Here is a 16319-nt window from a genome sequence, read left to right as displayed (position 1 = left end):
GTGTGTCTGAGTATTGGAAATATCGGATGAAACAGTTATGGTTAATGTTGTTATCTGGGCATACCTGGTGATTGGTCTATTGCTGTCATTTCAGCAATGTTAATTGAATGTCATTTCAGGAGAAATTCATTAAATGTTTTGAAAGTGTAACTAAAAGTATGGGCCTACATCAACATTGCCAATTATCTTGTCATTAGACTGTATTTTATTTGATCAGTTATTAGACGCATAATAGAATGGTACTTTCTAATCATAGTGTATAGGACAGGAATACCCTTATGCATGTGTGTTGATGCATGGCGTTGATGTCAGTGTTGGCCCATGTTGAGTCTATGGTACAGTCTATGGTACAGACGTCTACGTAAACATATCTGACCAAATTACACGTGATTTCAGTTCTGGGTTAACCGAGATTCATTCTATGGTGGTTGACGAAGTTGTTGTTACATTGTTATGTCACAGTGCAGTAGCTACCGATATTTATGATCTGATTCCCATGTTTCATATACTTTATGCTGGCTTTTATGGTCAAAATACGTTTTTTTTAGCATTTCTATGTATGGTTCTGTAGCGGGTGATGATGGACGGAGTCAGACGCAGGAGAGGAAATCATGGAATAAATGGTTTAATCAATAAACAGAGGTACGCAGCGATGCGTAATACACACCAGTGCGGACAAACGGCACAATGGGGAAAATAAGGCACACGGGTGAATAACCCAGCGATACACAAATAGGAACGAGCTCCACCGAGCTATAATCTCCTCTACAATAAACAATCACACACAAAGACAAGGGGGTAGGGGGAACACTTATACAGGTACTGATGAGGGGATATGAACCAGGTGTGTGTAATAAACAAGACAAAACAAATGGAATGATGAGATGAGGAGCGGCAGTCGCTAGTAGGCCGGTGACGACGAACGCCGAAGCCTGCCCGAACAAGGAGAGGAGGAAGTCGTGACAGGTTCAGACAGTCAGACTTTAGACAGTCAGAAGATGGAGGAAGGACACACTGGAAAGAGTTCATCAACCAGGCCTCTGGTGACTCAGCTTGGGACGAGCTTGGACCAGACATAGGGTCGGCATTTCTATCACACTGGCCCATTTCTTTCCTGAAGTCTCCCACACGGCACATTTTTTTCACTATAGGCCCCCATTATTTGCCAAATAAATTATAATGGGTCAGTCCATCTGGCATTTGCCAGTATTGCCCTATGGCCAGTCCTTCCCTGCTGATGATAATAGATGTCCAACCAATCTCACATGACCAGATAAGCTCAACATCTGATGTCCTAACAAAACAATGGAGCTCACTTCTAAGAATGTGTTTGTATTTGCTCCTGTAAGTCGCTCTGGATAAGAGCGTCTGCTAAATGACTAAAATGTAAAATGTAATGTAAATGTATTGGAGCTCACTTCTTAGAATGTGTTCATATTGGAGCTCACTTCTAAGAATGTGTTCATATTGGAGCTCACTTCTAAGAATGCGTTCATATTGGAGCTCACTTCTAAGAATGTGTTTGTATTCACTTGAGAGATCTTGTTTATGTAATCAAGGAAGGAGGAGGGGGACACTTGATGGTGGTGCATCAGTAGCATTCAGCTGGCCAATTTGTGTATATAAGTGTGTGTGTGTGTGTGTGTGTGTGTGTGTGACAGTGAAGACATCCCCTCACCTTCTCAGAGCCCATTGCCTCCACTGTCACTGTCTCTTATCACCACAACAATCCCAGGCTTGTTTAGTAACAACAGTGGCAGCAGCGGGTTCAGCACACTGTCCTGCTTATTTGACAGACCTTCCCCAGCCTGTCACACTTTTAGCCCCCTGCCACACACACACATTGATGGCCTAGCTTGCAGGCCACTCGGAGTGTGACATGGATGGGGGAAGGCTGTGTGTATTATTTAAGACATAACACCAGGCACACAGTTCATCTATTGTGATGAACAACAGTGGCAGTCAGCAGGGCCTGGACGTCCCCCGGGAGAACTGTACTGAATGGAAAGGAGGGAGAGAGAGAGAGAGAGAGAGAGAGAGAGAGAGAGAGAGAGAGAGAGAGAGAGAGAGAGAGAGAGAGAGGGAAGGAGGGAGGTGGAAGAGGAGGGAGAGAGTGGGAGGGGAGAGGAAGGATTGGAGGAGCGGGATAGAGGATGGAAGAGGGAGGGAGGGAGGGAGGGAGGGAGGGAGGGAGGGAGGGAGGGAGAGGTAGGAGGAGGAAGGGAGGGAGGGAGGGAGGGAGGGAGGGAGGGAGGGAGGGAGGAGGAAGGGAGGGAGGGAGGGAGATAGAAAATAGAGGGCATAGAAACAGAGAGAAAGTGATAGGGGAGTGGGGAGAGCGAGAGAGAAGGAGATGGAGGGGGAAGGGGGGGGGTTAACCTGTGTACAGCCTACCTGCCTGATGCTGTTTAATCTGAGATGGCAACACAACACACACATAACCCACTCCCTTCCTATTCCTAGAAACGTAACCCTGCTATTGCCAAAATAGCTGCAAAACTTCACATTAGTTATTTTGAAAAAGAAAGACAATGTGGAAGAGCAAAAACCAAATGAACACAGTTCTTTCTCTATTATACAGTATGTCGTACCACAAAGGTGATTTTTTTTCTGTCAGTTATCAGTGTGCAAAATCCTTATGGCAACTGCAGTCTACGCTAACGTAGACAGAGCACAGTGCACGATGTTCAATGGCTAAATCATACAGCTTAAATATGTTTGCTTTAATACCTGTTAGTAGCAATATGATAGGCTTGTCAATGTCTCGCAATCACTTATGAATTGGGTAAATATTTGCTTACCTCAGTTTCAGGACAGAGTTCTGGATAAAGTAAATGGAATGAATAAATAGCATGACACAGGTGTGTTAATCATGTAAACATAGGAGGATATCTCAGTCTAACCTACTCTTTCTGCTTTACAAAGCTCAGCATCAAGAGGAGTCTGCACATGCTGTAAAATAGACTGCTATGGCTTTCATTTTCATGTTCATGAAAAGCTCACTGGTTTGTACGTGTGATCAGGGCCCGTATTCATAAAGCATCTCGGAGTGCTGTAGGAGTGCTGATCTAGGATCAGGTCCTCCTGTTCATATAATCGTATCTCTTACACTTAGATGCTTTATGAATACGGGCCCAGATTGAATTCATGTGCGACGTGTTTACACAACTCTCACAACCAGAAATATACAGGGACTACTGTAGGTACATCTATAATGGAACGCTAATCAGTCAGGCCAAACATTGCAGTTTTTAAAATTTTTACTGACTTTATTGTCCCCATGGGGAAATGTTGTTGCAGTATCATGTACAGTTGAAGTCGGAAGTTTACATACACTTAGGTTGGAGTCATTGAAACTCATTTTTCAACCACTCCACAAATTCTTTACAGACAGATTATTTCACTTATAATTCACTGTATCACAATTCCAGTGGGTCAGAAATTTACATACACTAAGTTGACTGTGCCTTTAAACTGCTTGGAAAATTCCAGAAAATGATGTCATGGCTTTAGAAGCTTCTGATAGGGTAATTTACATAATTTGAGTCAATTGGAGGTGTACCTGTGGATGTATTTCAAGGCCTACCTTCAAACTCAGTGCCTCTTTGCTTGACATCATGGGAAAATCAAATGAAATCAGCCAAGACCTCAGAAAAGAAATTGTACACCTCCACAAGTCTGGTTCATCTTTGGGAGCAATTTCCAAATGCCTGAAGGTACCACGTTCATCTGTACAAACAATAGTACGCAAGTATCACCACCATGGGACCACGCAGCCGTCATAACGCTCAGGAAGGAGACGAATTCTGTCTCTTAGAGATGAACGTACTTTGGTGCGAAAAGTGCAAATCAATCCCAGAACAACAGCAAAGGACCTTGTGAAGATGCTGGAGGAAACAGGTACAAAAGTATCTATATCCACAGTAAAACGAGTCCTATATCGACATAACCTGAAAGGCCGCTCAGCAAGGAAGAAGCCACTGCTCCAAAACCGTCATAAAAAAGCCATACTACGGTTCGCAACTGCACATGGGGACAAAGATCGTACTTTTTGGAGAAATGTCCTCTGGTCTGATGAAACAAAAATAGAACTGTTTGGCCATAATGACCATCGTTATGTTTGGAGGAAAAAGGGGGAACTTGCAAGCCGAAGAACACCATCCCAACCGTGAAGCACGGGGGTGGAAGCATCATGCTGTGGAGGTGCTTTGCTGCAGGAGGGACAGGTGCACTTCACAAAATAGATGGCATCATGAGGAAGGAAAATTATGTGGATATGTTGAAGCAACATCTCAAGACATCACTCAGGAAGTGAAAGCTTGGGTCTTCCAAATGGAAAATGACCCCAAGCATACTTCCAAAGTTGTGGCAAAATGGCTTAAGGACAACAAAGTCAAGCTATTGGAGTGGCCATCACAAAGCCCTGACCTCAATCCTATAGAAAAAGTGTGGGCAAAACTGAAAAAGCGTGTGCGAGCAAGGAGGCCTACAAACCTGACTCAGTTACACCAGCTCTGTCAAGAGGAATGGGCCAAAATTCACCCAACTTATTGTGGGAAGCTTGTGGAAAGCTACCTGAAATGTTTGACCCAAGTTAAACAATTTAAAGGCAATGCTACCAAATACTAATTGAGTTTATGTAAACTTCTGACCCACTGGGAATGTGATGAAAGAAAGAAAAGCTGAAATAAATCACTCTCTCTAATATTATTCTGACATTTCACATTCTTAAAATAAAGTGGTGATCCTAACTGACCTAAAACAGGGAATGTTTTACTAGGATTAAATGTCAGGAATTGTGAAAAACTGAGTTTAAATGTATTTGGCTAAGGTGTATGTAAACTTCCGACTTCAACTGTACATGTTTAAAGTGGCGTTTAAATACAGTAGCCAACAAATTGAAAATACTAAATTCACTACAGTTACATACAGTATATACCAATGAAAGAGACTAGTCTGCTGGCCTTACAGGGTGGATAGGAATATTAGCCAAAGCTGTTTAGGAGGGATATCACACCTGGTACAAATCACTGTCTAGTGGTGTTTTTCCTGCCAGGGGGTGCCCCATACCTTCACCCAGAGGAGAGTAGTTCAAAGTCTGGGTACAGGGGGTGGTTTGGGTCTAAAATGTTTTTGTGAGCCTGCTGAGGGCCCTGACCTTAAAGATCTCATCCAAGCCTGTCTGTTTGACTCCAAGTACCTTGCTTGCTGTGGTGATAATCCCTCTCAGCATTTTCTGGCTGACAATGGAATTACCAAAACCAACAAACAATACAAAAGTTAAAATACTCTCAATGAAAGATTTGTAGAACAGAGTCAGTATAGTCCAGTCAACATTAAAAGATCCCAGCTTTCTGAGAAAGTACAGTCTCGGCTGACGCTTTGTGTAGATCAGGTCTGTATATTTACTCCACTGAAGCTTATTGTCCAAGAGGACACCCAGATATTTGTAGTCCTCTACAATCTCTATGTTCTGAACTCTGATAGATGTTGCAGAGGTGGGTGTTGTTCGCTTCCTGAAGTCTATGCACATCTCTTTGGTCTTGTTCGTATTGAGGACCAAGTGTGATTCATCACACCACTCTACAAAGTCATTTAGGACTGGGCCATGGTGTTCCTTGTCATCATGCAACAGGCTGATCAAGGCAGTGTAATCAGCAAACTTGACAAGGTGTCTGTCAGGATGGGAACTAGTACAACTATTTGTTTACAAGATGTACAGGAGTGGGGACAAAACACATCCCTGTGGGGTGTTGGTGGTGCGTATGTCCGACACGTGAGGACCCACCTTGACCCGCTGTGACCTCGGCTCAGGAAGTCTAACAGTCACAAAACCAGCCCCCCATCTAAGGAGAGGTCCCTTATGAGTCTCTGTGCCAGAATGTAAGGCTGGATTGTGTTGAAGGCAGAAGAAAAGTCAATAAACAGAACCCTGACATGGGATTTAGCGCCCTCTAGATGTCTATAGACCATGTTGAGGAGAGGAAGAATGGCATCATCAACTCCTCTGCTGGGCTGATAGGCAAACTGAAACGGGTCGAGGAACTTCTGGGTGGCGCTGAGGATACGACTTTATGGGTAGGAAACAAAGTGGCCCAACACATGAACAGGTCCACCCCACCCTCTGAGATTATTTGTTAAAATGTTCTCTCTTTCTCTCTCTCTCTCTCTCTCTCTCTCTCTCTCTCTCTCTCTCTCTCTCTCTCTCTCTCTCTCTCTCTCTCTCTCTCTCTCTCTCTCTCTCTCTCCTCTCTCTCTCTCTCTCTCTCTCTCTCTCTCTCTCTCTCTCTCTCTCTCTCTCTCTCTCTCTCCACCCCTGCTCTCTCTCTCTCTCTCTCTCTCTCTCTCTCTCTCTCTCACCCCTTCCTTCCCTCTATAATGCTCTCTCTCTCTCACCCCATCCTTCCCTCCATCCTCAGAAGTAAACTCAGAGATCGTCCATGTTCCGTCCGTGCTCCATGGTGTCAAAGGGAAGTCCCTCCTCCTCTCAGTGGAGACTTACTTCCGATTGGAGGACGTTGAGATCCAGGGCAGCTGGTACCAGACCCGGCCGGGGGGCCCCAAAACCCTCCTGGTGACATTCCACAACCACACAGCCATCATGGTGGCCTCGATGAGACACAGGAACCGCTACGGCTTCCAGCCCCCCAACGCCTCTCTCCTGATCCCCAGGCTGGACGAGGCGGCGGAGGGGGACTATCACCTGGACCTGGACATTCAGCTCCCCCAGAGACAGGAGCTCGTCAGGGCCGAGAGGACTGTCCACGTCACCGTAGATGGTGAGTTAGTGGACACCAGAGAATCTTATCTATCAGACTGTATAGTCCTTTATAGATTTATTAAAGCAATATAAAAGACGTATTAAGAGGGTAAGAAATATGTTTATTTTTGCCTTGATCAAATCAAATCAAATTGTAATTGTCACATGCGCCGAATACAACAGGTGTAGACCTGACAGTGAAATGCTTACTTACAAGCCCATAACCAACAATGCAGTTACTAAATAAACTAAAGTAAAAAATAAAATAAAAAGCAACACAATCAAATAACGAGGTTAATTCAGTAACTAGGTTCATTCAGTAACTAGGATCCTTAAGTAACTAGGTTCATTCAGTAACTAGGATCCTTCAGTAACTAGGTTCATTCAGTAACTAGGATCCTTCAGTAACTAGGTTCATTCAGTAACTAGGTTCATTCAGTAACTAGGTTCATTCAGTATCTAGAATCCTTTAGTAACTAGGTTCATTCAGTAACTAGGATCCTTCATTAACTAGGTTAATTCAGTAACTAGGTTCATTCAGTAACTAGGATCCTTCAGTAACTAGGTTCCTTCAGTAACTAGGTTTATTAAGTAACTAGGTTCCTTCAGTAACTAGGATCCTTCAGTAACTAGGTTCCTTCAGTAACTAGGTTCCTTCAGTAACTAGGATCGTTCTGTAACTAGGTTCCTTCAGTAACTAGGATCCTTCAGTAACTAGGTTCCTTCAGTAACTAGGTTCCTTCAGTAACTAGGATCGTTCTGTAACTAGGTTCCTTCAGTAACTAGGTTCCTTCAGTAACTAGGTTTATTAAGTAACTAGGTTCCTTCAGTAACTAGGATCCTTCAGTAACTAGGTTCCTTCAGTAACTAGGTTCATTCAGTAATTAGGTTCATTCAGTAACTAGGTTCATTCAGTAACTAGGATCCTTCAGTAACTAGGTTCCTTCAATAACTAGGTTTATTAAGTAACTAGGTTCCTTCAGTAACTAGGATCCTTCAGTAACTAGGTTCCTTCAGTAACTAGGATCCTTCAGTAACTAGGATCCTTCAGTAACTAGGATCCTTCAGTAACTAGGTTCCTTCAGTAACTAGGTTTATTAAGTAACTAGAAAGATTTGTACTTTTGTGGCTTATTTGGCTGCACTTAATATGTGCCTATCATCATCCTACTGTTTCATCTCTCCCCTTCTCCAGTACCTGTGTCCACCCCAGTTATCCAGAAGGCACCATCTTCTACAGTTGTTGAGGACAAGGAGAACGTGACGTGGACCTGTAGGGTGGAGAACGGAACCAGGGTCCAGTACCAGTGGCTGAGGAACAACATGCCCCTAGATGTTAGTGATCGCCATCAGTTCTCCCAGGACAACTCTACTCTGGTGATAAGCCCTGTGAAGAAGAAGGACATTGGACAGTATCGCTGCCTGGCCAGGAACCACATCAGCCAGAGACAGAGCCACACCCTGGACCTCAGTGTCTTCTGTAAGTACTGTAGGTCTGTCTATAACAGTACATTACTGTAGGTCTGTCTATAACAGCACATTACTGTAGGTCTGTCTATAACTGAACATTACTGTAGGTCTGTCTATAACAGCACATTACTGTAGGTCTGTCTATAACTGAACATTACTGTAGGTCTGTCTATAACTGAACATTACTGTAGGTCTGTCTATAACTGAACATTACTGTAGGTCTGTCTATAACTGAACATTACTGTAGGTCTGTCTATAACTGAACATTACTGTAGTTATGTCTATAACAGTACATTACTGTAGGTATGTCTATAACTGAACATTACTGTAGGTCTGTCTATAACTGAACATTACTGTAGGTCTGTCTATAACTGAACATTACTGTAGGTCTGTCTATAACTGAACATTACTGTAGTTATGTCTATAACTGAACATTACTGTAGGTCTGTCTATAACAGCACATTACTGTAGATCTGTCTATAACTGAACATTACTGAAGGTCTGTCTATAACAGCACATTACTGTAGGTCTGTCTATAACATTACTGTAGTTCTACAACTACGTCTCATACAACTACGTCTCATACAACATGGGTCACAATAGAACATAATGTTTGCTATTCATGAGCTAGTCAATGCAGAATACATGTAAACATTTGTAAATAAGAGCCTGGGGAAGGAACTTAATGACACAATTTCCTGCACTGTATTTTCCACATTTTACAGAAGTGTAAAGACTTCCATCCTCTTGGTATTCTATGAGTAATACCAGTATGTAAATTCAAAACATAAGAGAGCTCAGTGAGGTCGGAAAACAGAAGTGGCTGAAATTTGCATGGGAGTCTATGTCTGACAGAGGTCCACTGTTCTATGGCGATACTATCATGTCAGTACTGCAGTATCTCTACCGTGACTCTGTTAGGTTAAGGAAACCAGGCTGGTTGTGGCAGGTTTGGAGGTTAGCCTATATGGGAGGATACTTTTGACATAAGTCCCATACATGTATGGCGTTTCTTCAGGCTAACACTCTGATAATACAAATAAATCAAAATACAGTAATTGCCACCTGTTTGGCTAAAGGAAGTGAGAAGACCTGGACCAACACAGTCGTGGCTAAATCTACCACTAGTCCCTGTAGCAGTGAAACCACTATATGTCTTGTAACCTGATTTGTAGTGGCGAAGAGCCAAAAGCAGCCTCACAATAGGACGACATGTTTGGTCAGTTAATGACATTCTGAATTATTGATAATAAAACAATTTATCCTAGCTGCCAAAGGATCCTAGATTTCCACAGTACCAATAGAGTTTGAAGTCGATCATAAAACTATGTTCCCAGAGTGCCGGTTTGTGACAATATGAACCACTCTGATATCTCCCAGATGGCCCCTACAACCTGGCTGTGAAGTCTGACCATGGTCTGCGGACTGGGGAGGTCTTCACAGTGAACCCTGGTGAGCTGGTGTTCTTCGACTGTCAGGCCGACTCCAACCCTCCCAACAGCTGTATGTGGATCTCCAAGACCAACAACGCCACTGAGGTCATCACTGTGGGACTGCGCCTGGAGGTCACCTCCTACAAGCTAGCCCAGGCTGAGGAGTTCCTGTGTAGGGCCTTTAACAACGTGACCCAGAAGCAGGACGAGACCCAGTTCACCCTGGTGGTGGCCAGCCTGGTGACAGGTGGGTAAAGTTGGGCTGGGCTACTAGCCTGGGGTGCTGGAGGGAGCGTAGGAGGGACTGGGAACACACACACACACAGCCCTGGGGTGCTGGCATAGCGTAGGTGGAACTGGGAATCAGGTCTGGATACACACTGTGCACCTTATCATGCCATGAGGTACCAAGGTGAAGACCACAAAGAAGAGAAGATGAGGCATAATGTCAAAGGGACAAATGTAACCTACATTTGAAACCTAAATAGTTTGTAAAGTATGACTTGTCTAAATATGAGCAGTAACCTTGCTTGCAGAGAGTCCAAATGAAAGGTACCTTTAGAACAGAGCCAGTTAATCCATCCACACAAGGTGAATCATAAATATTGTATTTCTCCTTAGTTGCCAAGTGCCGGTCACTCAGGCCTGTGTAAAAGTCCACTGGCTCTATGGGAGAGTAAACAGAGAAAAATAACAGCTGGCTGGTCTCATTGTTGACAATGTTTTACTGCATGTATGGAGTTTCTATGCGTAGGTGGTTTCAGTCTCCAAATTGAAAAAGATACACATAATCTTGGCTACTGTATAGCAAATGACGCTGTAAATATATATATCCTATTGACGATTATCTAAAAAGTCAATGAACAAACTAAACACACTAACTGTCCACCAAGTCTGGGTTGACAGGTTTACTCTCACCTTGGACTCTCTTCTCAAATGAGTAGAATGTAGTCACTAAACCTTCAGGGCCTGTTTCCCAGTCACAGATTATGTCTAGTCCTGGACTAACAAGCATTCTCAATAGATATTCTCCATTGAAAGAGCTTCTTAGTCCAGGACTGGGCTTAATCTGTGTCTGGGAAACCGGCCCTGTTTAAAGTTTTGAAATGTGACTCTGAATGAAATAATAATAACTTTATTTATAGAATGCTTTTCGATAACAGTTTAACAAAGTGCTTCTCATCAAGTGCATAATAAAAAATAAATAAAAGTACTACAGAAGATACAGAGACAGAACAATGGAGAAGGAAAACAAAATAGCTATATTAAATCATACATTAGAAGTTTGTTTTATAAAAGTGGGTTTTCAGGAGGGGTTTTAATAGAGGCACTGATTCTGCAAGAGGTTATGGTTATTCTCTTTTATTTGTAGGAAAGGAGAGATATGTCCAGGAGAGCAGATCATTCTCTCCTCTGGCTGGCATCACTCTGTCCTGTCTGTTCATCATTAGCTGTATGTTACTGATCTACTTCAGAAGGAGCTGTCATCATCCCAGGAGAGGTAAATGTTATGGTTATCTTCATAATGACTTAGGGTGATAGCAGCAACTGTAACCACAGTAGACACTAGACACTACTGTAGACACTAGACACTACTGTAGACACTAGACACTACTGTAGACACTACTGTAGACACTACTGTAGACACTAGACACTACTGTAGACTCTACTGTAGACACTAGACACTACTGTAGACACTAGACACTACTGTAGACACTAGACACTACTGTAGACACTAGACACTACTGTAGACACTACTGTAGACACTAGACACTACTGTAGACACTAGACACTACTGTAGACACTACTGTAGACACTAGACACTACTGTAGACACTACTGTAGACACTAGACACTACTGTAGACACTACTGTAGACACTAGACACTACTGTAGACACTAGACACTACTGTAGACACTACTGTAGACACTAGACACTACTGTAGACACTAGACACTACTGTAGACACTAGGCACTAATGTAGACACTAGACACTACTGTAGACACTAGACACTAGACACTAGACACTACAGTAGACACTAGACACTACTGTAGACACTAGATTTTGAAGTTTGTTAACTATACAGTACATGCCAATCATCTGCCAATGTTACAGTATGTCAAACTCAAACAGCATCTGTGGCAAAATGACATGTTTATCTGAGGAAAAGGCATTCAACTTAACAAAGGCCGAACACTTGCCTGTAGGGTAAAATAGAAATAGTTGTTGTTATTAAAGAGTGAAAGATGTAATATTAAAACATCTACTGTTTATTTTACAGTTCTCATGAACATCTATAACAGGTAAGACCATTACTGATCAGTGCTTACACATTAATAAAGATAACCTCTGTCTAGGTAGCCTAACTACAGTAAATGGGTTAAATTAGAATTGCTTTGCCTCTCCCACGCAGACCTTTGACAGAACAGAAGCGCCCACACCGTTCAGGTAAGCTCCCTCTCTGTACCTGCAATGTTCACCTTATACCCTTACATTCCTGCCTGTTGTTAGGCAGTGTCGTGTACATAGCCCTAGCCAAACAATACTCCTCATAAACCCTTCACTAACATAGAACAATTACAGTAATTATACTTGTTTGTCTTGTGCAGGCATATTAGCCCAGAAGCTCGGTTGCTAATCTCTTCAAGTTTCAGTTGGATCTGTCTGTGCTTTAGTGAACTGAGTTGAATACATTTAACTATGGTGGGGCAGTATTCAGTTTTCCCCAAACCAAAAGTGACACATGTCCTAAATCAAATAACCTACTAGGAAGGAACAAGAAACAGGAAGTAAATAGAGAGGACACTACATTGACACCAAAAAGTATATCAGGTGAAGATGCTAACCATCAACTACATTGTACTTACAGGTCATGAGGATGCAACGGAAGACTTTGGCATCTATGAGTTTGTCTCTATACCTGGGAAAATTGAATCTACACAGGTATGTTGTATGCCTTGCAACAATACAGCTTCGTACAATAGGCCTAGTTTTCTGTAGGAACACCTCTTTGATATTGTAATGACCCTCGTTAATGAGTCCACATTAGGCTACCTAGCGGGCGGTAGGTAGCCTAGCAGTTAAGAGCGTTGGGCCAGTAACCGAAAGCTCGCTGGTTCGAAACCACGTGCCGACTAGGCAAGGCACTTAACCCTAATTGCTCCTGTAAATCTCTATGGATAAGAGCGCCTGCTAAATGACTCAAATGTAAATGTACAACCCCCCCCCCCCCACCAGGGGGTTAACTCTATTGGAGGAATGCTTAATGTATTTTCCTTTTACACATGTGACCTGGGTTCTATTCCCACTCCCTCCATTTGCTATAACATGTAGTGTCCCTGAATGTGTTGTTTGTTTTAATTTCCCAGGCATCTAGCAGATCTCTGGCACACCTAGAGTCTGTCCAGGATTTACATACCACCATCTATGATGTAATCAGGCACATCCCTGAAACTCCCACGCTGGCTACCCGGAGTCTGCTGGGAAAGCAGTGTGAAGGTTAACCAGAGACCAGAGTATTAAAGACCCTCTCATTCATATTTTTTCTCTCTTCAAATTGTATATATATTCAATGTGCTATTTCAAGCTGCTTCTGGAAGTGGGCAAGATTATTTGGATGAATGAATTATCACATTGCATGTCTGATGGAGGTGTTGTCTAACATAGTTTTTCAACATGTAAATACAATATCTACTCTACACTGCACTTGCTTTATTGTTTTGTTTTGAAATAAATTAAATTGTATTTTACTGAATATGTTATAAGTCCTATCCTCCTGTCCTTTTCTGAATGTAGCAATTTTGTTGACCTTGACATTGTCAAGTACACTCCACCGGAGTGTTAAATGGCAGATGTGTTGTTGCCTGTCTGCAGAGTATTGTACAGTTTCCATGTACAGATATGCACTTTTTGTATTTGAATAAAGATTTATAACAATTTGATTAGCTTCATTCCATAATTAACTATATGATAAATGTTTTCTGCCTCCCATAACATCTTAAATGAATAACTTTAGTGATGTGAGATGTGTTGGGAACTGTTGTGAAAGGTTGCCCTTTATTCTGGTGGTGAATGCAGCACTATTCAGTTGTGTCACTGGTCTGATCAGGCTTAGTCTGTTCTGGTCTAGTCTGTTCTGGTCTGGTGAGAGAGAGGGAGCGACAGAAGGAGGGTTCAGCGTGTGGTACTGCGCCTTCCACCTGCTCCTGCTGACTCCTAGTCACGAATAGTCTGTGTATGTGTGTATGGGAGGGAGGTTGAGTGGAGAGTGAGTGAGTGAATCTTAATTTAGATGCATGACTCTGGCAAAAGCAGACCCAACTGCAAGAATACCATCAGCTGTGTCAAATGTGTTAGTTTATCCCAAAAAAGTACTGGAGAGTTTGTCATAGATATAACTGATACTACTTTCCTTATTGTAGAAACACTGTGAGGATTTCGATTTTGAGCCTGATCGTGGGCATAATATTGACTAAATGCATTCAACATTCAGAGTGTATTTTATGATGTCGGCTCCTGGTAGGGAGACCATCTGCCTCTCTATATGTTTTACGGGAGGATCTACTCAATACAACTGCATGACAAACAACACTGGTGCCTGGAGGCAGCACCTCTCCTTGCCTTCATTTGACAGGGAAATAGCCAGTGGTGTCATTAAGCAGGAGCAGGAACTAGACTAGGATACTCCCTGTGTTGTTTTAAACCAGACTGTACTCCATCAGGTAGTAGGCCCAGTGTTTGGTGCTTGAGATGACACCATCCTTAGTTCATGAAACAAAACTGTTTGGGATTAAGTTCATTAAATAGCTATGTATGATGTGTTATAATGCCCTCCTCAATTAACCCCATGATTTTTTCAAACATTAGGGGTCCTCGCTATGCACATAGCAATTAAATTACTATTCTATTTCATTAATTGTAGGAAGATATGCTACATGATCAACAATATGCTGCATTATGTGATAGGCCACACACACAAGCACACCTATTTTTTGCCTGATGACAAGTGTCTCTTTCCAAACGACGGGACCACGTCACTTACAGTAGAGTATCCCACTACTGCCATCTATTGTTTTCAGGTGAAGTTGCAGGAGACACCTTGAACTAAAACCTATACACCTGCTTTACAATTTTGGAAAATAAAACCACAGGAATGGAGACATGATAGTATAAGTGGCTTGCATAAATTTAAATGGCCTGATTTTCAATAAAGGGTTTATTACAAGTATATATTTTTTTATAAATCTGTGGGTAGCATTAACTTTTACAATAAACAACACAATAAAATGTTTTGGGGACAAACATTTCATTAGTAAAGGAGAAGTGGAGAATTGTCAAAAATAGAAAATATATATTATATTTAACTGTTTTTGACAACATGAGGTAAAAACAGGAACATGTAGTTTTACATCGCCATCACGTCACGCTTTGTGGAGTTTCCACTAGCTACCACAGCAACAAAGTTAAAATGGGGTATATTGTAAAAATTCATGAAAACTAACATTTGCTTTTTGGTCTTAATTTAAGGTTAGGGTTAAGGTTAGGGTGAGGTTAAAAATCACATTTTAAGAAGATACATTTTAGAAATAGGCGGGATTTATGACTTTGTGGCTGTGGTAACTAGTGACGATCGCTTTGTAGTACCCATTGAACTACACTTCCCATATCTAGCAAATAATCACGTGATAGATAAATAACATGGCCTCTCTCTCAGCGAGCCGGAGCTGAATCGTTGACAGTAACTGTATCATCTAAAATTAACCCATTATCTTTTGGAAAAACCTTTCTTTCACGATGCAGAAGATAAAGTCACTTATGGCCCGGCAGGTAAGTCCCCGAAGTTTCACCTGTCGATCGCATCGCACTGGCTGTAGGCAGCATGCTAGCCAGGTAGTTAGCTACTAGTAGCTAGCAGCTGACAGTTGACATCTGATCCGATAACAATGTGCTTTATAATGATGATCTTGGTCCATTTAAATCACAGAACAAGATCTCAGTTTAGATACAGATTGCTGTCTCATCGAAAGAGGAAACATGATAGCTGGCTCGCTAGCAATGTGCACTTGTGCTGTGAGTGACAGAAGTTTCACATTAGCCAGCAGCTATGAGAGGGCAAAACAAAGGATAGGGAAGTGTGTAGATATGAAAGTTCTCACCTTGCTGCAAGGTAATGTGTTGTTAGCTTGCTAGTACGCAGCATAACGTTACATGGCCTATCAGTTACAGACATTCTTGAGATCTGTATCTTGTTACGTAATAGCTAGCTACAGTGCATTCGGAAAGTATTCAGACTCCTTGACTTTTTCCACATTTTGTTACGTTACAGCCTTATTCTAAAATGGATTAAATAAATAAAAATCCTCATCAATCTACACACAATACCCAATAATGACAAAGCAAAAAACAGGTTTTTAGACATTTTAGCAAAACAAATACCATATTTACATAAGTTGTTCTTTAAAAGTGCTTTCCTCTCCATCTTAAATAAGCATGCCCCATTCAAAAAATTCCGAACTAAGAACAGATATAGCCCCTGGTTCACCCCAGACTTGACTGCCCTTGACCAGCACAAAAACATCCTGTGGCGTACTGCATTAGCATCGTACAGCCCCTGCGATATGCAACTTTTCAGGGAAGTCAGGAACCAATATACACAATC

General features: G+C 42.1%; 2 protein-coding genes across 3 annotated transcripts in view; both read left to right on the top strand.

Moving 5' to 3' along the window:
- Window positions 1–5958: 5958 nt before the first annotated feature.
- LOC311131882 (HEPACAM family member 2-like) lies at window positions 5959–13601 on the top strand (the record flags this gene model as incomplete). The annotated part of the gene is made up of 9 exons (XM_084165001.1): window positions 5959–6022; window positions 6420–6779; window positions 7955–8239; window positions 9610–9909; window positions 11035–11163; window positions 11943–11964; window positions 12075–12109; window positions 12531–12604; window positions 13030–13601. The coding sequence occupies 9 exons, from the start codon at window positions 5959–5961 to the stop codon at window positions 13162–13164; spliced, it is 1404 nt and encodes a 467-aa protein (XP_084021127.1). The 3' UTR covers window positions 13165–13601.
- A 1739-nt stretch (window positions 13602–15340) lies between these two features.
- LOC311132398 (syndetin-like) overlaps window positions 15341–16319 on the top strand; it is a 214882-nt gene continuing 213903 nt past the window's right edge. The window contains exon 1 of one of the 2 annotated variants that reach the window (XM_084165674.1): window positions 15341–15487. In XM_084165674.1, coding sequence (XP_084021800.1) covers window positions 15455–15487 — 33 coding nt within the window. In that variant the 5' untranslated portion in view covers window positions 15341–15454. The remainder of the gene's footprint in view (window positions 15488–16319) is intronic. The other variant, XM_084165673.1, reaches the window with a different exon arrangement.

This window comes from Coregonus lavaretus (assembly GCF_964263955.1).
Source record: "Coregonus lavaretus genome assembly, chromosome: 7".
NCBI classification, from domain to species: domain Eukaryota; kingdom Metazoa; phylum Chordata; class Actinopteri; order Salmoniformes; family Salmonidae; genus Coregonus; species Coregonus lavaretus.
This window is presented reverse-complemented; position numbering and strand designations above follow the sequence as displayed.